Source organism: Acanthopagrus latus, chromosome 6 (assembly GCF_904848185.1).
Source record: "Acanthopagrus latus isolate v.2019 chromosome 6, fAcaLat1.1, whole genome shotgun sequence".
In the NCBI taxonomy this organism is placed as follows: domain Eukaryota; kingdom Metazoa; phylum Chordata; class Actinopteri; order Spariformes; family Sparidae; genus Acanthopagrus; species Acanthopagrus latus.
Window position 1 is genome coordinate 16,413,877 of NC_051044.1, and position 22,732 is coordinate 16,436,608.

A 22,732-nucleotide genomic window follows, 5' to 3' on the forward strand; every position below is an offset into this window, starting at 1 on the left:
AAAGCTGATCATGGTTTTGTTTGGTCACCAAGCAGGGATTGAAATGGCGCAAACATACACCAAACACCGTATGCAGCTTGTACACCTGATAATACACCCTTCAGCCCTCATCAACGTGGCAACAGTACAGTTATTGTCACTGTTTACGCGGCAACTTACACTTTTATGTTACATGATAAATTAAGACTCCTGGTGAATCACTGCAAAACACCAAACTTCATTCACTCAAAAACAATGACTTTAAGTGTTTAATTACATGTAAATTTTCCATCCAACATAAAGTGTCACATTTAATGCAAAGCTTTTTCTATCATGTTGAGACAGTGTATAATTTGAATAACTACATGTGTGATTTATTACAGGAGACACAACAGCTCATTTGAAATGCATTACTTTTTATGTATAACACACTTTATATTTATGTAGAAGCTCCCCTAAAGGGTAGAGAAGGTGAATCTGGAGTTTTCGAATACTTTCTGTATCAATTTATTATTTTGGGCCAAATTACAAGCGTTCAGTTTCTTCAGAGTCACCTTGCACCTCCAGCGTTCTATGAAGTTTATTGGTAAATATGCATTTATATATATATATATATATATATATATATATATATATATATATATATATATATATATATATATATATATATATATATATATATATATATATAAACTGACTCAACATAATGGCATAAAGACTTTTCATTAAATGTGACACTAAACTCATGCAATAAAATTTGATGGAAGATGGAACACTTCAAGTGTATGAACTTGCTGTGAGGTGTTTTGTCTATCCCCTGCAGTGTTACAACTCAAACGATATACATTCTCTGCAACGTTTACGAATGAAAACATTAGATAAGATCTGACCTCAAATCTGCGCAAACAGCTTTCCCTTTCTATTTAGGGATTTCAAAATTAAGATGTCAGATGTCAGTTTAAGACAGGTACGATCCCATAATGGTGAAGTAACTGGTTAAGCTTGTATTTACGTGCACAGTGTAACGTGCTGTCAGGGTCAGGGTCACTGCGATGTGTGATCTGCTATTAATAGAGCTCTACTAAACAAGTTACCAAACCCTGATTCACACTGATGCTGAGCAACACACATGATAATGACACACACGAGCAGAAAGAGACAGTTTTATGTGTGCACTTTGAATGTTTGAAGCTTGGTTGATTTTTTATATTAAACTGTGTCATTTGAACCGATGAAACATAAAAAAAAATTTAAAAAAACATCAAGACAATTGAAGACGATGAACGTGCTATAGACTATAGACTATGAACACAATTCTAGATAAAAGAAATGGTTTGTAATGAATAAGACTTTTGAACAAACACATGGCACACCAAGGTGTGAGATAATCTCTCTGCAGTCACAGTTCACTGGATGAGGGTAAATTGACTGTTGCAGGTGGTTTAAACAGACTTACTCCCTGCTGCCGAGGGCAGGAGGTGAGGTTAAGCTCCCAGACTTAACGTGACAACAGGTGCCCGTTGTTTAACCTTCTAAGAGGGTTATGTCCAATCAAATCAAGACAGAGATTACAACTGTTTGGGTTGAGGGCTCAACAGCAGTCTGGCTCCGATTATAGAACAAAACCCTCGTCTTTGATTTATTTGAAATGACACTTGACTTTTTGAACAGAAAGGGTCATTCACCTGAACATGACCCACTGTAATTTTTCAGCTGTCTGAACAGTATCTATTGTTTTGACCTAACTATCCAAACAATGCTCCACTAGCTAACTTTTGGTGCAGATTTAAGATGTTTCCTTATTTTAAGAATCTTTTTTTCCAGTGGTAAAGCTCTACAAAATGCAAGCAAGTGGAACTTTAATTCGAATTGTTTCATCAAACTATTGTTTATGAGGTGAAACATTAATTTACACTGAGCCAACAGGGACAGGGTCTCCTCAGAGTGCAATGGGTTAAATGATAACAGCTACTGAGCTGGCATGTCATCAGATCCAGTCCAGTCGCCAGGATGAAATATCGAGCATTAATGTTTTCTGCAAACCACTCACATGTTCACATCTGTATGTAGTAGTGGTCAGGGTTAGTGCTAACTTTTAACCTATCTGTCAACCATATCTGTTTGCAGAAACATACACTGCCAACATTTATTCCAGGGATTAGGTTGAGAAACAGATGCTGTGGACTAAATTCAGCACCATGGAGAGCACCTGTGAGGTCTGGTTAAGGATATATGAGGCCTTCCTTTATTTCACCTGATTACATGTTAAGTTTCTCTGGGCTCAGACACAATTTAAGACGTGTGTGTATGAGGAGCATTTTGTGATATCACAACAATCTGGGAAGCCAATCCTGCTCCTGTATGAAATTTACACTTGAAGCCTGCAGCACCCACACACTGAGAGCACACTCTATGGATCCACTAGTTCCACTATCCACTAGTTAAACGTTTGAAATATTAAAGGGTAACTCCACCAATTTACACATTAAAGTGCATCTTCAGGTCTTGGAGAGCTCCAATGCGTTTATGAAAAAAGTGGTATAAAGACCGCTGATTATACTGCATGTACATAATCCGATGAAGTGCGTCCAGCGATGTCACTCAATGGCTAACTTGCACTGTGGGTAATGTAGGCCTCAGGTTTGTATAAAGAAGAGTGACTGTGTGGAATATACAGGTGATATCTCTGGTTCTGCTGTGCCGATCATGACCAATTGTTTTGAACTGTCCGAGTGCAGTGCAAGCCAAGTAGACTGCTTTTCACCACAAAGTGCCTACATTACCACAATTTAACCACTGAGTGACATCACTGGAGGCAATTTATCACATTATAGATTATTTAGACATGCAATAGTACCCCTGAGACCTTTAAGCACATTTAATGTGTACAAACTGGTGGAGTTACCTTTTAAATATTTGCTTGTTCATAGATTTTAAGATTTTGAAGAACTGCAAGAAACTTTAGAAGTTTTTATGAGGAAAAAAAAAACACTCAGATACAAAATTAAGTACAGTTATACATCTTGGAGGGAAACAAAGACACACCACCTCCCACTATTGTACTAGAAGTGTGCTCCCTGCTGTGTTTACTTGACCTGCTGCACTGTGTGGGTGGAGGTCGCGACACTGTTGGAGAGATCCAATCAAACGATGAAGTGTGTGGGTCGTATCCTCGTGCGTAACGGTGAGTCTGGCTGGTGCAGCGACCCGGAAGCAGGTAATACATCCCTTGCTCAAGGATACTTCAGCAGGATGGAGGTGGAGGACTTTCCTCGGTGTTTTATTCGCCGTCGATAGTTAATTAAAGCGTCGAGGGAGGCGGCGCGCTGAGAGGGGAGACCGGATGATATTGTCCGTCAGCCGACACGCAGGCAGCTTATCGGCACGTCCCAGACAGTACAGGCTCCTCACAACTTTGATGTACGATGCAATTACTAAACTAATAAAAGCCTCAAGTCGAAACACGGTTGCTGTGGAGGTGGAGGAGGTGGAGGGGTGAAGGGGTGGCGCATCAGCCCGCCCGCTGCCTTGACAACATTATCGCCTCCTAATCAGCAGTCTGGAGTGGACGGTCGCGCCGCTCACGTTTTATAGTCAGCGGCAGACTTTGTCTTCATGAGCGGAGAGTTTATTCTTCTCATCCGTTTGTTCACTTCAGCTCAGAGCGTGAGGGTATGGAAGACAGTTCAGGAAGAATTAAATAAAAGGAGAAGAATAAAAAGAAAAGAAAAACATGAAATTATAGGACAAAATGTTACAATTGTTAAATGGTCAACATTCACGTCGTAATCTCGACTGTTTATCTCAAAATATTAATGTTTTATCTTCTACTTTTTTTAATCTACTTTTTTACTTTTTAACTCATAAATGTGACTTCTTATCTAATAATTTCCACGTTTAATTTTCTTTGTTGACGTTTTAATCTCATAATCACATCATTTCAACAATTTATCTTTTTTTTTTAAATTCTTATCTCACGATTATGCCTTTTTATCTCGTAGTTTCCACTTCACATTTGAATTTTTATCTATATATTTCAACAACTGTCAGAATCGGGCTCCCATGTAAGAAATACTCTCAGGGACCCACGTAGAAAAGTTGCGGGAGAGCGACATGACGTCATTGACAAAGTGATGAATTGTTCAGCCAATCATAGACGAATGCGCAAATTTAACAGATTTGGAGTTTAAAAAAAAAAAAAAAAAATTAAAAAAGACTGACTCGTTGACATGTGTCGCTCTCATTTGAGTCGATCTGTAGTAGCTTCATCCTCTGAACTCTCAAACACAAAGGACTCCAGTGACTAACTGTGTGTTTTTGTTGTATTGTGCTGCCGGCAGTGCGGAAGCCTTCATCAAATATCTGCAGTCTCATTAACGCCCACAGAGCCATTTTAAGGAAGTCATGAATCCCGCTTCACCCTCTGCTTCTTATCTTACCCTCTATGATACAAAATGATATTACTGTGCAGGACGTGGTCACATTTCAGTCATGGTAAAATCACTCCAGATATTTTTTGCGTGTGTAGCCTGGAGGTCGGCGCACACAGCACAAAAACCGTGAAGCGTGCACAGAATAATGCAGCGTCAGCGTTAAATTTAACAACTTTTAGAGCAGTCGACGTTAGAGGAGCGCGTGACACAGTTCACTATGTGAATTTTCAGCATTTTTTTTTTCTTCAAATTACATTGTTCTCTTCAGCTGTGTGGGCGATACACCTGCCCGTGCTGCTCCTATAGGCTGAATTAAAAGAAAAGAAAACCTCCTTCGTCTCCAGGAGTCGTTTTCATGCCGACTTCGAGCTTTTAATTAAAGCTTTGTGGGGAAAGCTGACGGCCCGTTTCCAGGAATAATAATAATGAAAAAAAAAAAAGCTTCATGATTGCTGCAGCAGAGAGAGAAGAAGCGACTGAGGGGTTTTCCCTCTTCAGAGACGGAGCGGAGGATGGAGGCTCTCTCTCTCTCTCTCTCTCTCTCTCTCTCTCTCTCTCTCTCTCTCTCTCTCTCTCTCACACACACACACACACACACACACACACACACACACACACACACATCTTACTCTCTCTCTCTCTCTCTCTCTCTCTCTCTCTCTCTCTCTCTCTCTCCCCCTGTCTGTCTGCATGTCTCTCTCTCACTCTCCCTACTATCAAATACAGTAAGCTACGTGCTGGCAGTGCCGCGGCTGGAGAACGGTGCACCGGGGTCCAGCAGTCCTGCACGCTGCTGCCTGCCCGGGACTGGATTTCTACTGTACAGATATATGTTTTATAAGCGGAGCTGAAGATGTTGGGGGACTGGAGGATCCTGTTCTCGCACGTGTGCAGCACCAGCCTCCTGCTGCTCTGGACCCTCGCCGGCCTGAATGTGGTGGAGGTGACGGGGTCTCAGCCAGGGATCCCTCTGTCAGTGTGAGTGAGCGGCAGCTCTGCAACTTTTTCCCTTTTGGTAATATGTTGATCTGTCACAGGCAGTGATACAGAGGGGCGGAATTTTTAAATGGACATTGTTAGGGTTTTGTTTGTTTGTTTGTTTGTTTTGGAGGGAGATGTTTTTTGATGCATCTGACTCTTGTCTTGGTTAAGTTGAACACCATGTGCAGTTTAATTCAACCTCACAGGTCATATTACAGTTTTATTAGCTTTAACTCATCGCTTATCGGTGGAAAGTGATATGACTATTATTGAGGGAGGAAGCAAGCAATCACAGATGGAATTCTAGTGATTAAGCAACAAGATTTTTTTCCTTTCTTTAAATCATGAAGATGGAACAAATGTTAAAATAGTATGCAGACTACATCCAAATTCTTGCTTTTCAGGTGCATTAAATACAATCAGAAAATTGACAATAATAAATCAGAACAAGAATAAGTCAGAAACGATAAGTGTTACTACTATCCGTTGAGTAATTCTGCTAAAAACAAGACAGAAATATTCTTATCTCATAGACTCATAGAGGGGTACACATTTAAACCTTTTATCTCAAACTTTTCTTATCATTACATTTAATTCAAATTGATAAAATTATGTTTTATAACATACCAATTCTTTACATAAAACAGCAGCAAGCGGATCACATAAATCATGTTTTTCTTTTCAGGCAGATTGCTTCTGCAGCAGGTCAATTATGGAAATTCCAAAATAAAAAGTACAAGATGTAAGTGCAGATTCCGAACACTCGTGGCAGAAAAACATCTCTTCTAAAATCAACATAAAGTTCAAGTTCAGGTGTCAAAAGGTTTTTTTGTGCTCCTTTAAAACAAGACTGTTTCTTGTAAGTTCATTTAATGGCCTGTTTAGTTTATAAATCACAATATTACTTCACAAATCCATCAGATGTAACAAACCAGTAGAAAATAGGATGAGATCAGTAGAAATGAAATGATTCCTGCACAAATGTAGTTTTCCTGAATCCTTAGAACCGGCCACATTCCAGCTTCTGTGTCTCCTCACATTCAACTTTTTCCTACAGTTCAGGTCCAGTTTTTCTCTGCCACGCTGAGTCAGATTCATTTACAGTTTAATAGGAGAAGCTCCAGTAACTACAGTATAGATCATCAAAATCGCAAGCAATCATCTGTCAGGAGAGTGAAGGTCGGGGTCGGCGGGGCCTGGACGATTATCTCTTGACTGATCGTGTCAGAAATAAAGCCTTAAAAATTAAATGACAGCAGAGGTGAGATGGAAGGAGGTGAGGAGAGGACACAGAGTGCTCACTGAGGAGAGGGTGAGATTTAAACCTCATAGTTAAGCACACATCATTTGTTAGAAATAGTTTAAAACAGGTTCTTAATTCACTTGAGTTAATTTTCATTTGTTTAAAACAAGCCCACCCTTTTATGTATTTTCTTTTCTGAGAAATGTCCTTCTTTGTGTTCCAGCGTGAAGCTCTGGGCCTCTGCATTCGGTGGTGAAATCAAATCCATCTCTGCAAAATATTCTGGATCCCAACTACTGCAGAAGGTATTCTTCCTATTTCCCAGTCTTGTGTGAACCTAGATGCATCCCCCCCCTTTTGTCTGATGGTCATGTAGTTACACACATTGTACACTGTAATGCCGTATTCCCTTTCTAATGGCTGCAGAGACATTTTGGTGTCTCAGCTGAATGCTGGTGCGTTATTTTAGAGGAGACTCAGGTGTGTTTGGCACAGACGGGGTTCTGCGTGTGTGCGTGTGTGCTGGCGAGAGCTGCGTGTGTGCATGTGTGTTTGTACTCGACACGGCCCATTAACCACGGCTCTGATTCCTCTCCCATCTCATCTCTTCAGTTAACTCTCTGGAGTCAAGAGTTTCAACCTCTGGATATGAGCGCGACAAGGAGACAAATTGAATTACAGCGTGGTGGGGTTCGATAGCGGGCAGGCGGGGGGAGGGGGGGTTATGATATGACGAACAGGTGAAATCAGCAGGGAGTGAACGATGACACAGCGCTGTGGATTTTACTTTCTGACTATATAAAGGCAAAGGTGTCAGGTGGATGGATGGCGAACTGTCTGCTGGCATGCTTGTAATGTGTTTTAAATCTCATGTTTAATGTGTTCATATAGACGCGTGGACAGTCACATTCATGTCTTGGCATTTTAAGAGGCATTTAATCCTAAAGAAGAAATCCACCCTGCTTTTAGCCTTTCATTTAGTAAAAAAGAAAGACAAGCTAAATGATTAAAAAAGTGGACGCAAACTGCACAAGTCATCTTGCAGAATTATTGTTACATTTGAGAAGCTCTACATTTAGAAAAAAGATGCTTCGCTCACTGGGACACTTTTACAGACAGCATGTATTTGTTACTTAGATCATGTTGACAGAAGAGGGAGATGGCTGTTTGCTCTGTGTAACACAGGAAAAAAAAACATATTTAAAAAACCTCAGTGGCTAGTCATTTAAAGGGCAATCAATTAAAGAGATAGCGTGTTTCGACCATTAGGTCTTCATAAGGGCTCGAAACAACAAAAGAAACACAATGAGGCCCCACTTATACAGTAACAACAGCCAAAATAGGGGCATTCACATGACCCACATGACGACATACCAGGTAGAACACGTACAAACTAATAAAATACCAAGAGATCAGTTGACACGAGAGTTTACATGCTTACAACATACAAAAACAGACACCCATATATGTAATATGACACCCCCAACGGCTTTAAAAAATACTCAAAAACATGTTTGTATTGCTGCATCATTACATCAAAAAGGAGTTAAACGATCTGGAAAAGTTGCACATAATTACACCCATAATTCAAAAGTTTGAAGGGGATTTGCAGTAGAATTCTATTATGTATTAAGTTCTGTGAGTCTGTGTAACAATGGAGCCATGAAAAGATCGGTGCATTAAACCCAGATGAAGGGTTATATCCTTGCATACCTATCTATCTACAGTAGCAGGTTATCAGAACTTAGTTTGCAGCCAGAGTAAATAATGTCTCCTTAAGATGATGGACTGTGGTGCCTCGGGTCTCTTCATTGTCTACTCAGCACTAAAAACAACTTTTTGTACCTCAGGCTTGAACATCATGCCTGTCTTTGTTTGGTCTTAAATGAGGTTTTGAAGAACACACCATAAAAACAGTCACCTTGCAGCAAATATAAACCTAAATTGCGAGGGCTTCGCTTTGTGTTAGAAAGTGGTGGGCTCAGATGAAATAGCATTTTGAAACGGTGTTCAACAAATGATTTTAGGAGGGGATGTAATGATTTATGTTTGCAAATTTAAGGCTTGTCTAGCTAGCTAATCAATCCACATCACTAATCATATTCTGCTTTGACAGTATGTTGATTAGATTATAAAATAAATAAACAGCAACATTTTATAGTGTACTGTACAGTGAAATATGACTTTACTAAGTAATGGGGGAGAAAACTGTCCACGTCACGCAGTGTTGGGATACATCCTCATCGTCCCCAGTGTGAATGACACAGGCGAAAATGTCAGGTTTTAGTTTTCTTTCTCTTTTGGGTTTCAGTTTTAAGTTTCAGCTGTTTGCACAGTGACTCAGTTCCTCGTGTGGTGTTAAATTTAGCAGCAATGTACTGAATGGTGTTATAAACACTGTGTGTTAGTCACATTTATACGTATATACTGTTCTAGGCACCTTTTAATGATGCATTTTAAGTCAGGAACACAACAATCAACACTTCCCTGACCACTGAGTAATACTGTTACTGGACTGCACTATAGTGGACAGTTTCTATATTGCTGGTCACATAGTTAATGTGGCATCCATCTTACTCATACACAATACAAATACTGTTCAGACCAGGTAACTGCAGGTACTCTTTATTCATTACCTGAAACCTCCGTCATTCTTGTGAATCCTCTGCGTTTGACCCATGTTCACTGTTCTAGGAGCTGTGGGCTATCACAGCACCGCGTCCAGGGACCAACTCCAGTTCTGAGACCAGCACTCCAATCAAGGTCAATAGCAGGCTCAATCCTAAAACTACGGCTGCGTGTCTGTGGGAGGAAAGCGGAGGAGCCAGAAGTCCACGCAAACATGGGGAAAGCGTTCAAACTGCAATCAAGAGGCGCCTCCAGGCTCCGGGGCCTGCCTGCACCGAGGTGACACTTCTTTAATGTAACACACATAACTTCAAACGTGTGGTGGAAGCTGAAGCCTTCCATTTGTTGCCATGTGTGCATTTTGTCTCTGTGCAAAAGTAAAAAAAAAAAAAAAAAAAGAATTTTTCACAGTATGCCCCGCAGATTTGTTCCTATTCTGTTTTTGTGTGCATGTAAGCACTTTGCTCATGTTCCTGTTCATGGAGGCATGTCTGGAGAGAGCTGCGCCCGAGCCAGTCAGCACAAAGCAGTGAGCCGTGAGGGAACTGACGGGTCGTTAGGGGCTGGTCATTAAGGCTGATCATTAGATGCTTTTATGGTGAATTACCCGATTTTACTAAGATTTCTGAAAAAAAAAAGGGGGGGGGGGGGGGGCCCGGTGCTCTATGGGCTCCCGGCAGTCAGGCCTCACTCCTGCACTGGTCATTACTCTAATCAATAATCATGATCAGTGCCTTTGATGGATGGGGCTTTACTTCCTCATGATGACTTGAGGAGTGGGAGGGAGGAGGAGTGGGGGGGTGGGGGGGGGGGACTGGGGGACACGGGGTGCTGAGGCGAGGAGGACAGGCGTGAAATGAACTGTTCTGCTCCACTGCGAGCCCACACTCTTCCTTTCAGTAGGTAATTTGTCGCCTCATGTACTGGAGTGTGTGTGTTTTTGTGTCCGCACAATGCGTAATATGTTTGAATGTGTGCTACGAGCCCTGCGCGGCTCTTGTTTATTTTTAGATAAGGTTATTGGAAGTGTGTGTGATGTGGCCGACTGGACAGCGTGAGAGGATCAGGTTTTTTGTTTTTATTTGACAGGTGTGTGTGTGTGTGTGTGTGTGTGTGTGCATGCGTGCGAGTCAGGTGTGGGATTATGTAATGTTATATTCCTCCGAGCTGTGGCGGGCTTTGTTCTGTACCACTGGAGGTCCGGTGCATCCAGCAGCATCAGCATTATGTGAGGTGTAGTTCATTACCCAGAATCACCCGAGCTTGACACGTTATTATCTTTCTCCTGTGCTTTGACTCCATTTCAATTACCCTCTTACCATGCATAGCCTTCAGATCCAGCCCCGCCCCTCCCCACCGGCCACCCAACATGGCCATCTCCAGCCAATCGGAGAGGAAGAGGCAGCATGTGCAGCCAATGACTGAGACAGGATAAAGACTATCAATCATTCTGCGTTGCAGCGAGGGGTTTTATCAAGCGTTCATCTGAGTCTGGGCTGCATGCAGCTTGTCAGCCAACATGTTGACGGCTTATAAGCCTTGTTTAACAATTCCCCACCTCTCCAGGGTGGGACGCAGAGGAACTGTAGTGCTCTAAAACGTTGCAGAACTCACATGCACATAGAAGAAGATGATTATCTTAATGTTTTAATGGGTTTATCAGCTGCAGGAGCTCCATTGGTGTGCACTGCGTTTTCTCCTACAGTCAGTGTTGTGTGATTTACGGTTTTCCCTCTGTAAACTTCTGTTTGTTTTCAGAAATATAAAGAATTTGAAAAGTCAGTCAGAGTGGAAGAAATTGATGGCGTGAAACTGGTGAAAAACCTTGCGGTGAAGATGGAGGAAGTCTTCCGGAAAAAAGCAGAGGCTACCAGGGTAGGTTTGAAAACAGCCTTTTATTCTGAATTTATTCACTCAGTCATTTTGATCTATTTGAGGCAGAAAGGGAAATAATATTTTATTTATTTCAGCTAAAGGGAGGATGTTTTAGGGTTTTAAAATGCACTCATAGCACACAACTTGTGTTTTCAGTATTTCATGGTGTGCTGTTTGGCACACTGCCCAGAGGAAACAGCCTCCTTTGAGCCTCCAACCCATCTGGTTATCAGGCACCAGTGATTGGCTTAATTATGATGGACAGTCATATTATCAGACATCTGATCAAAACAGACCGACAGCACTGGATCTAATTCATTTATTGTATTATTTGGATCAGAAGACTGCAGGCATACAGCCCCTGAGAATCAACGAATGCTGGGATATTAAATAAAAAAGAATGTAACGTTTTTTTGAGTTTGCAAAAAAAATTTTGTATTATTTTGCTTTTATTTTGACTTCACAGATCTCTTTTACAAAGGAAACCTGACCAAGAATGGCAGAAACACAGAGTTACAAGAGTGAACTAGCAGAAAAACACACTAACATGATCAGATAAAACCTTTGCACACAGACAGCCTCGACTCAGTGGGTTTCACCTCAGCTTTAAAATTGTCCAGAGGTACAATAGATTAAAGTTTAAGTTCAGTTCTATGCAAAAATTGTTGCAATCACTCTACTTTTAATGTGAGATTTCGTGTAAATGTGAAAATTATTGTGTTTGCTAACAGATTAAGATTTAAATAGAAGAACATAATTATATTATTTTCAGATTGTAGAGGGTTTGGTGTTGCATTATTTCTCAAATGCTACAAATAAAACCTTAATAAATATTCAGGAAGTGTTTTGTTTGTTTGTTTGTTTGTTTTTTCTTTTTAAAAAAAAAATTCAAGTATAACCCTCTCTCCACTCCATTAAAGGCCTAATTTTCCTGGTTAGTCAGGAGGAGAAGCAGAATATTGTGCAGCGTTCAAAGATCAGCTCTGTGATCAGTGTTGTCTGTCATGAAAACTGTCTCATGTGTAATTTATTATAGTAGCAGCCTGTCTGCGACCTCAGAGCAGAGGAGCCTGCGACCATTTTAATGCTGCACCTCGCAGGGACTGCTGGGAAATGATAACGTTTATCTCCCCCTTACCCGATCGCACGTGCGCGACAGTTCAGCCAATAAATGACACTTATGCAGGGACATCAAAGTGTTGTTTGTTTTGTTTCGTTTTTTGAATTTATTTAATCATAAACAAACCATCTCATATTTAACCATGTCCCATCACAGGTGTGATTAATCCCAATCTAATGACGTCATCACGTCTGCTCCAAATTGAGTTTGAAATCGAGGCTGTGGCCTCAGTAAAGTCCTGAAGGTGAGCTGTGTGACCGCTGCGCGTGCATTTTATAAGATGGGGCATTATGGCGGGGGGAATCAAACGTTACATTCATTTTATTATGTTTTTATTATTATTATAATTATTATTTGCGGAGTGCTGACGGCGTGAAAAACTCGCCGTGAGGTCGATTGAATCTGTCCACCACCGCTCAGCAGTTATTTTGACACATGTGACAGATGTTAATTACCTGCGAGACGGAGACCGGAACGTTTAGGTGGCATTTCCCCCGGAAACACAGAGCCAAGCACATTTTTACAGGAGCCGGTTATTATTACAGAGGCTATCGCTGCTTTGGTACACGGCGTGAAATCCTGCTTTAACCTGCCTCCATCAATCATTTTTGCAGCGGCGCTCCACAGTGTAGTGCCCTATATTTTATGCATATATATTTTGGGGCCTTTAAAATAGTATAAGGATTGTCAAATTGGGGGAGACAGTTCTTAAGTTTTCTCTTTAAAAAAAAAAAATAAAAATGATGAAGAAGAAGCTGGACATCGATTCCATCCAGAGATTAATCTAAAGCCTGGAAATGGTGCTCGATCATGTTCGTCCGCAGTAGAAATGACGTGTGTTGAGGTTTGGAAATGGCAAACAGAGAGAGGGTGACGAATACAGAGAGCAGCAGAGGGTAACAGGGAACTTGTGGAGGACTTGAACAATTACCTACTGTAAATACGCACTAACGTTATGTAGGAACTTGGTGATTATTTTATTTTATTTTATTTTTATTTATTTATTTATTTTTTGTGCGTAATAGTTATTTTCTTAACCAACTTTTGTTCTGCTCTCAGCGGCTGGTAGAGGCGGCGGAAGAAGCGCACCATCAGCACGAAGAGAACCCCGACCTGCAGGTGAGGTTTGAAGGAAAAGAAAAGAAAAGAAAAAGCGGAATGTAATAATTGTAAGATATGGTGCGTCATGGTGTGAGAGCTGGATGAATCAGTTTTAGCTGGACTGTGGAGGAGGAGGAGGAGGAGGAGCGGCTGCAAGGTGAGAGAAGGGCAACAGGCCCCTAAAAGTGTGTAATTGCAGCGTGGCACCGTCATTCAGGTCACACTGACGTCCTGCCAGCCTGCTGATACTTAATGCGTCATCGATAAAGCGATGCATGCTGTTTTTTTTTAAGTGTAATCATGGCTCACACGCAGCTCTGTGCAGCTGCTGCAGTGCACTACTACACTACACTACACTACACTACAGAGTAACATACAGCCAGTGTTGCATGCAGAATCAAAACGCTGCTGCAGGCTGTAAAGGTTGAACGTGTGTATGTACGTATGAACAGTTTAGTATTGGGTGACCGTGTGGTCGTACGGGTTGGAGCAGAGGGACAGACGGGAGACAGAAGTCGGCCTGCAGTGCTTCTACTTTTAATTATATTTCACAGGATATGCTCGCTGCTCTCACTCCGTGCAGGACATTATTTAGCGGCTCTCTCATTGCGGATTTCCACCGAGCCCTCCTCAGAGTCTGCAGAGGGAATGCAGCATTTCTCTCTCTCTCTCTCTCTCTCTCTCTCTCTCTCTCTCTCTCTCTCTCTCTCTCCAGTGGACAAAGATAAATGAAACTCTTTTGCGCGGCGCATTGTTTCACTTTCATGGCTCGAGATTGGAAAACCCAGTCGAGCAACAAAACACTGAAATAACGGCGGCACTTTACAGTTAATAGAAGCATTTACATCATGTGAATACATTTCAGCCACCTTGTTCCCCGCCCGCTCTCTCTTGCTGTTCACACGGCCATAACAAGACGGGGCGGACTGGTCCTTTTAAAGGCAAGAACAAGACATATGTCGTGCGAATAATAAAGGAAACGATCTGAGACTTATTTTAAAACATTCATCTATTGTATTGAATTAAATTTGGCTTGTTATTACTAAGTTTTCAGTTAGATGCTTATTCGACAATTTGTTGTCTTTCACTTTCAGTCCACTGATCCTCATCAACCAATGTATATATAAATGGATTCCACAAATGAAAGAAAACACCAGTATTAATTCAATTCCTTATATTTTGGCTGCAGAAATCCATCTGTGAACATAATTCAATGACTTTCTTTTTTTCCAGAGACACATATCTGTGTATGTTGCATTTTAATAGCATCATCACCACCATTAATGTGTTTTTATAGATCATATAATAATATGAGAAAAAAAAAAGAAAAAACTTATACACATTTGTTAAGCTCAAGCTCTTTAACAGCACACAGCACCGGCCTCTCACACACACGTCTCATTGTAAAGGCCATAAAAAATAATAAGGAAAATTCAATATCCACCTGCGATAATGATGTGATGTCATGATATTACTCCTCCTGGCATCATTTAGCCAACCTCGCCTCCCCTGACACCGCACATTTTTCACGCACCATTTCACTGACCACAATGAGATAAGCCGGCTGCTCTTATCTCAGCTGCTTCGTGTCAGGACAGTCAGTGGGGGGGTTTTTACATTGACCCCCGCGGTTCAAGGGTGTGCAGATCAGGCCTGGTGATGGAGCAACAGAAAGTTGGCCGCTAACTTGATTAAAATTAATTTGATTTGATGTGTCTTTAGTTTTGTGATGGCTTGGAGAGCATTTGCATTGAACTCACAACATTGACGTGGGCCTATAAAGCCTTCTGGCAGATTTGAGAAAATCAGTCGCATCCATTTTACTGTCACTACTTTTACTGCAGCTTTGTACACGTGCTATTATTTATTTCAAACCTTTATTTGAACTCAAAGACCAAAGGCAGAACACACAACAAATGAAAAACAGTCCTGACAGGAAGCACAGAGGTTTGTGATCATGGTTTTATATTGACCACAAGTTAATAGTAGATAATGAAACTGTTTAAGCTTTAATGCAATTTTATGTGATTCTTTCATTAGTTTATATTTTCACGTTGGTTACAGCCCCTGGCACAGGACAGTATTTCTGACATTATGCCATAGACAATAATCTTGACATTTGAATTTGAACATTTTAATAAATGCAGAGGCACACCAGCAGAATAAAAAAACAACACTCTGAATGAAATGCTCTTTGTGTGCTTTTAAAGCTTTCTTAAATCTTTTGGCCAAAAATCCCGCTGAGCTTCACGTTAAAGGCTGACATTTCTGCTTCTGTGTTTGCCCCTGAAACATTTGAAGCATAAGTAAAAAAAGATTTTTAAAAAATGTGTTGCATAATGTGTGTTTCATATTTTTTGTATATATATAATATTAAAGAGAGTGAGAGGGATGTTGGAAAATATTAAAATTCTGATAGTTCATATTATTAATAAGCTGCTAACGTGCAGGTTTTATAAACATCATAAAAATTTGTGTTGAAAATAACACTGGCACGATGCTACAGAGTGTTTAATGTCTTTTCCTCATATATACAAATGTGACTGAACATCTTGAACAACGTGATCCGCGAAGCTTTGGATCAGTTAGCTTGGATTCTATTAAGAAGCTGGTTAAAGCAGCGACAGTGTGAGTCAGCGCCTATTAAAGCTTCGGCGTACAGAATAGAGCTTATTGAGACCCAGCATCTGCAGACGTGTGACTGTGGGTACAGTAGGGCCCCGCAGCCTGTAATGGAGGGCACATCTCTGCAGTGGGGCCTCCAGCTAACTGCAGCGGTGTAAGAGTCAGCGGGGCGTCTCGTAGAGCTGCAGTGTCCCGTGGCCTGCTCTACAGTAATAACCCTGGTGGTTAACGTGCCTCTCTACAGCGCTATCAGATCTGCTGAGGGTGCACGTTTCTCTCCCCTGCTGCTCCCCTCTCTGCAGCCCGTCTCCCCCCTCCTCCTCCTCCTCCTCCTCCTCCTCCTCCTCCTCCTCCTCCTCCCCCCTCGCCCTGCCGCAGCTCGTCAGAGAGCTGCTCAGGCGTGGTATGAGCTGTCAGGGGCTGCTTGATGGTGATGCCCGCGCGGCCTCCCCCGAGTGTGATGCTGTAGAGTCCATCACCCATCTCTCTCCCTCCCTCCATCTCTCCCTCCATCTCCCCGCTCCTTCCCTCTCAGTGCAGACAATGAGGACCACAGGCCACAGAGAGGCCGCTCAGACAGGATGAGGCAGTCTTTTCCTCTGCTGCAGCAGGCAGTGAAGGACGGGACAGACAAACTGTTGGCTTTCACTTCAGGGAGGCCCGACTTCTCACGGGCGGTCACAGGGGTGCAGGTCCTTCTTAGACCGCAGTGACAATTTTTAGCTGACACACTGGTGAATTTTAAAACCGCACTAAATAAAGAGCGGCACTGAAGAGCAGATAAACTGATTCTTTACTAGTCCTGTTTGTTGTGTCGAAGTGTCCCGGAGTCCCAAATTGTGTGTACAAATACCAATTATATATTTTATACACTGTGAGATAAATTTAAATGTAGTCCTTTTTCTTTTTTTTTTAATCATCCCTTCATTTTGTTCTTTCTACTTCTGAGTTTGTTTTTTTTTTGGATTTCAGATTTCATGAGCTGTAATGCCAGGACAACCGATTTAGAGTTAGCTCATGTTATTGTGCATTTGATAGATAATCTGCGTTAGAAAGGCCTTAGAAAGGAGACGCTTACTTTTCATGTGCACATCGAAGCGGTTTTTGGCTGTTGTAATTGTTCCTCCTCTTCCTATAGATTCTTACAATCCTGCTCCTTTGTCTCAACATGTTGGTTAAAAAAAAGAGATAGGGTCTGTGGTTAGCAAAGGCTTAAGATACTTAAAAATTTTGTAAAGTAAATACCCCAAATTTGAATTAAAACATTTTTTATGTGTTAAAAAAAAAACAAAAAAAACAAAACAGCAGCTGCTAACAAGTGGCTAAATGAGACTGCAGCAGTTGTCAGGAACATTAAACATCATCACACCAAAAACGCAGACTCATCTATTCACTGGTCTGTCTTCACAGGTGGACCTTATTTTCATTCTTAACTTTTCAGTAAGTGTAGAGTGATCAATTCATAGTGACGTGTAGTAGGAAGCTCAGTGGTGATGTAGTGATGTAGTTAGTGTTTGGTCAAAGATTGGCTTTTTACTCCTGGTGGTTTCATTTATGCCTCAAAATTCACAAAAGTCATGTTCATATGTGAAGTTTATCTTGCTGAATAGGACATGTAAGCATCATAAACTCTAAACCAAAATCCAACACAAAGGGTAAAATCTAACAGGGTATATCTTTCAATTGAGAGCCAGGGCGATGCTAACTCTCAGCTTAGCCTACAAAAATACGTCACCCCCTGCAGCACTGCAGCACACTGTGGCTCCAACATAAGAGATCAGTCCTGGACTCCGTCTTTGTGATAGTAAACCTCGGCTGCAGGAACATTATCAGGGGAAAACAAATCAGTTCATCAATTTTGTACTAAAACGCTGTAAATGGAGGACGCTCGTTTGATTTGACTGATTCAGACAGCACAGGTTTGACTTCGACTGAATTTAAGAGTGAGGACGGTGGATTTTCTCCCACATATGCACATATTTGTATTGTTTCAAGCTAGGCTTATCTCATAAAAATACAAACCGATCCTTTAATATTCACATCAACATTGCTATTTCAGCTTTGTGATAAAAGAATAACAGAGTTCACGACTGCACATTTACGTCTCTGCAGGCTGCAGTTAACATTTGCCGTGTTCATTGCTCTCCACAGTATGAGTACTTCAACGCTGTGCTGATCAATGAAGTGGACGAGCAGGGCAATAACGTGGAGCTGGGGGGGCAGTTCCTCCTGGAGCCCAACGACCATTTCAATAACCTGTCCGTCAACCTGAGCCTCAGCGTGGTGCAGGTGCCCACCAACATGTACAACAAAGGTGAGAGCTCGGCCTGGACTGCGTGAGCATTTATTGTGAGCCGATGAACGGCAGTGAAAGTGAGGAATGGTAGCTCCCGCTGGGAGAAGTGGAGTTAGGGGGATCGATAACAGTCCAGACGTAAACAGAGAGCAACTGCAGACCCCTTGAAGAGACTGGAGAGAGTGCAGATGGAAAAGCTGTTTGTCATATGCTGGCTGTTCACTCGCTTCTCGTTTTATACCGGAGAGTGTCACCTCACCCTGTGTATGGCCTCGGCCGCTTTTGTGTGGCTATAATGGACTCCCCATAACTCTCTGTTCACGGCACAAAGGGAGGCTCGTCCAGCAGCAGGAGGGGAGGGGAGGATTTAGTCACAGGCTTTGTATCTCCTTCAGGGGGGTCAATAAGGGACAAAGGTCAACCGCTCACTTGGTAATGGTGACCAGAATGATTACCATTATCACCATTTAATTCACTTCTCTGCTTGTGTGTGTGGGTTTGCCCTCTTCCTCTTCAGATCCTGACATAGTGAACGGAGTCTACTGGTCAGAGGCTCTCAATAAAGTGTTTGTGGATAATTTCGAACGAGATCCAACGCTGATCTGGCAGTACTTTGGGAGCGCCAAGGGTTTCTTCAGGCAGTACCCTGGTGAGTGCTGTCTGTCGGTCTGTCGGCTTATTTCACTGTGTTTCCGTGTGTGTGTGTGTGTGTGTGTGGGAAGAGAAAGGCTGGTCTCAAGGGAGCCATCAGCCGTCAGCGCAGAGGGGAAAAAAAACAGATCAGAACAAATGATTTAGAATTACTAAAAGGGTAATTTGGCTAATGTTGTAATTTTACAGACCATCAGAGAGGATGCATATATACAGGCTGTAATTAATCAGAATTTGTCGGAGTGGGTCCACAGTCGTACGGAGGAACAGTGCGTGGCTGCTGTCTCCAACTGAAGCTATCAGACTGTTACAGTGATATAAAACAGGCGGTGGGCTCACTGCAGTGCCGGAGCGAAGCCGCAGAGACAAGATACAACTTATGATAATGTAACAGATATAAACTCTGTATGTTTTATGCATTTGGAGCCATTCATATAAAATATGTTGTGTTTTTTTTAACAATACACTGTTACTAATGTTGTTATCATTTATCTGGAAATCACACTTGACTGAACTCCTCTTGGTTTCTTATTTTGGGAGTGAAAGAGTGACTCAAGACTCAATAATAGTTTATATCCTAGACAGTGGTTGAAAGTACATTCGCTCAGTTTCTTTTCTTCAGCACAATTTTGAGTTTCGTCCCTTTATGCTTTTATACATTTTTATTCCATTAAATTGATATTTTTTCACCATTACATTAATTTCCCGTAGATATATCTTTCAGATTAAGACTTCACAAACAAAACGTGATAACTCTCTAAGATATTATGTATTCTGATAGATTTAGCCCTGGAAAACCCATTTTCCCATAAAATATTAGTTATCAATGTCAAAAAAGCCAATCAGATTATCAGATTATTTTTCTTTCTTTAATTGAAGACGCTGGCAGTCCACCAGCTGTGTCAGGATTAGAGAGAAGACCAGAGATAAAACAAAAAGGCTCTTACATGAACTTTGTCTGCATGTAGATCCACCTCGCTGACAGTACAAAATGGAATGTGAACTTTTTTAAGGCCTCTGATGCATCAAATTACACACTGATAAAGCAATAATATGATAATACAGCTGACAGAGACTGCTTTTGATACTCACTTTTTACATTTACTGGAGGGAAATCTTAGATCCAAGTCGTGTACTCTCTATATGTAGTTTAATATAGCGTGGTGTTGTTACCTTTACCTGAGTGAAAGGCTGTGATTACAACATGGTGCAGCACCTTCAGTGATTCCAGTTACACTTTGAACTGACAGACTTGTAAAATGTTTAGTTATGGTTATATGTCAAGGAGTCAGCGTTTGTGTTTGTCCACAGTCAGATGTTGTCATTTTCTGTGTTGTACACTTTCTCTTAATCAAGCGCCTGCTCTGTTCCCCAGGAGTGAAGTGGCACCCAGACGAACATGGTGTCATCGGCTTTGACTGTAGAAACAGGAAGTGGTAAGCCTCCACGTCCCAGACAAAAATCACTGCTTGTGTTGCTGCGTAACATTGTCTGTTAATAAAGATTGTTCATGAATCGCGGTTCCCAGTGGATCAGAATGTGTAATGTAGTTATTTGTATCTCAGGTACATTCAGGCAGCGACGTCTCCGAAGGATGTTGTAATCTTAGTGGATGTCAGTGGAAGCATGAAGGGACTGAGGCTGACCATCGCCAGGCAGACTGTCTCCTCCATATTAGACACGCTTGGCGATGACGACTTCTTCAACATCATCGCAGTAAATTTTCGCCGAACCGACCTGTTTTTCTCAGTTTGTGTCTGTGCATGTTCGTCTTTGTTAATTTATACGAGTCTCTCTGTCCTGTTTCTCTGTAATTTTGTTTCAACATTTGTACTAATTTCTCAGGGAATAATGCATGGATCTTGATGACGAATATCTGGTTTATATCGGAGACTCGCCCAGTATATATAAATGAAGGAGATTCTAGTAAAAATCTGTAACTAGCAGATTTAGATATGTTTTTATAGCGTGTAATGGGATATTGGATTGGGCTTTATTGAATTAATAGTGACTTTTGGGCCTTGGTGTTTACAAAGTGTTGTTAAGGCAGAATAACTGTTTTAGTGGTAACGCCTTATAAAGCACATACTGAGCAAAGCATATTCAGATCTGAATTCATGGACAACAACTTTATCAATAAGCAGTAATGTTGGATGATGTTCTGGAAGGAACACATGTTAATGGCGCAGTAGTTGTAGAATTAGACACTAATATCTTCTTTATAATGACTAATAAAGAGCCAGCATGTTACTGCACTGTAGCAAGCAGCCAGTTAATGGTTAATATGTGTAATCTAATGTAAAGTGTAACTGAAATGTTATTTGTGTCTCCTCAGTATAACCAGGAGATCCACTACGTGGAGCCTTGTTTGAATGGCACGCTGGTCCGAGCCGACAGAACCAACAAAGATGTGAGTCTCTGTGTGATGAATGTCTGCGGATCGCGTCAGGTTGAATTTTTTTGTGATTAATGCTCAAAACCCGTCTTTTCCACTTCTGTCGTTATCTGTTAGCATTTCCGCGAACATCTGGACAAGCTGTTTGCCAAAGGGATCGGGCTGCTGGGTGAAGCGCTGGCTGAAGCGTTCACAATCCTGAGTGATGTAAGTTCCACAACTGTACAGCTCTTTACATGAGCCTCTGTCACTGTCATCCTCACAGGGACGCTTTGCAAACATCAGTCTTCTAATGTATCATGAGGCAGATCAACTAAATTCTGTTTTACTGCTTACTGATTATGTGACAATGCTGTTGAGTATTCATGAGCCTCCTCGGACTGATTTATTTATGTATTGATTCATTTGACGTTTAAATAATGAATCTGTGCTCGACTATCGCGGATTACACTTTTATTTTCATTTAATTGACGGACTCCACTTGACCAGAACATTAGGAAAACTTTCATTTTACAAGCCACATTTGTTTTCGGTGACAGGAAGTATTGGAGTACAACACTCGGCATGTTCTCCGCTAATCATAAAAAGTCTCACACTCCAGTCGAATATATTTGAGCATTTGGGGGGGGTGTCGCCTGTCGAAACGCTCTAGTGCTATCCCTGTTCCGCCCTCCAAACACAGACACATCTATTCTGAAGCGTGATTAATGGCTCTAATTAATGTCAATGATTAATAACGTGGCTGATTGGAACACAAAGCAGATAAGGCCAGGAGCCGCGGCGCACTCCTTTTATCTCCCTGTTTTCAGGCGAGCTCTGGCTGCGCCGCTGAAGCTGAGGGACCGCAGCTTTTACCTCTGCATTTGTCAGATTAATTAAAGCCCTGCAATGAATATGGTAATCGGGTAGCCAGTAGCCTACTCTTGAAATTCATTGTTACACCACTGGCCGGCGAATAAAGTCCGAATGCCTGCCTATCATCGAGGAAATCAAAAAAGAAACACTTACAGAACACTGCAGCATTTTTGCAGCCAGTCTTGCTCAGTTGAAGGAGAGCAGTGTCTCAAAAAACACAGTGTCCTCCTCTCATAGGCACAAAGATATCACATATGTATATGTATATAAATCACAATATATAAGGCTTCCCGTTGTTGGATGATTTGAGAACATCATTGATTTACCTCCAAAACAAAAGTGTTTGATTGATTAGATTTTATCAACATCGATTGCCTGACTATCAAGGTGATTGATTATGTCTTTTATCATTTGTATATTCACTTATTCTATTTGTATGAAACAAATTGCATAATAAACCTTCAAAAAAAAGGATGCAGGAATATCTTCAATAATGACTTTTGACGTTTCCACTGTATTCCTGAAAATCCTCCTCTGTCCAAGTAAGAGA

At 41.4% G+C, this 22,732-nt stretch overlaps 1 protein-coding gene across 4 annotated transcripts in view; it reads left to right on the forward strand.

The window, feature by feature from the left end:
* Window positions 1-3,011: 3,011 nt before the first annotated feature.
* The window catches only part of LOC119021561 (voltage-dependent calcium channel subunit alpha-2/delta-3-like), a 37,601-nt gene continuing 17,880 nt past the window's right edge, over window positions 3,012-22,732 (forward strand). For 3 of the 4 annotated variants that reach the window (XR_005075644.1, XM_037101915.1, XM_037101916.1), the window contains exons 1-12: window positions 3,012-3,651; window positions 5,139-5,390; window positions 6,860-6,941; window positions 9,331-9,543; window positions 11,023-11,139; window positions 13,319-13,378; window positions 18,137-18,299; window positions 18,799-18,930; window positions 20,308-20,368; window positions 20,498-20,648; window positions 21,268-21,342; window positions 21,445-21,534. Coding sequence is in view for 3 of the 4 variants with exons in the window: in XM_037101915.1 (XP_036957810.1) it covers window positions 5,266-5,390; window positions 6,860-6,941; window positions 9,331-9,543; window positions 11,023-11,139; window positions 13,319-13,378; window positions 18,137-18,299; window positions 18,799-18,930; window positions 20,308-20,368; window positions 20,498-20,648; window positions 21,268-21,342; window positions 21,445-21,534 (1,269 nt within the window). In the remaining variant the exon portion in view is untranslated. The remainder of the gene's footprint in view (window positions 3,652-5,138; window positions 5,391-6,859; window positions 6,942-9,330; window positions 9,544-11,022; window positions 11,140-13,318; window positions 13,379-18,136; window positions 18,300-18,798; window positions 18,931-20,307; window positions 20,369-20,497; window positions 20,649-21,267; window positions 21,343-21,444; window positions 21,535-22,732) is intronic. The other variant, XM_037101917.1, reaches the window with a different exon arrangement.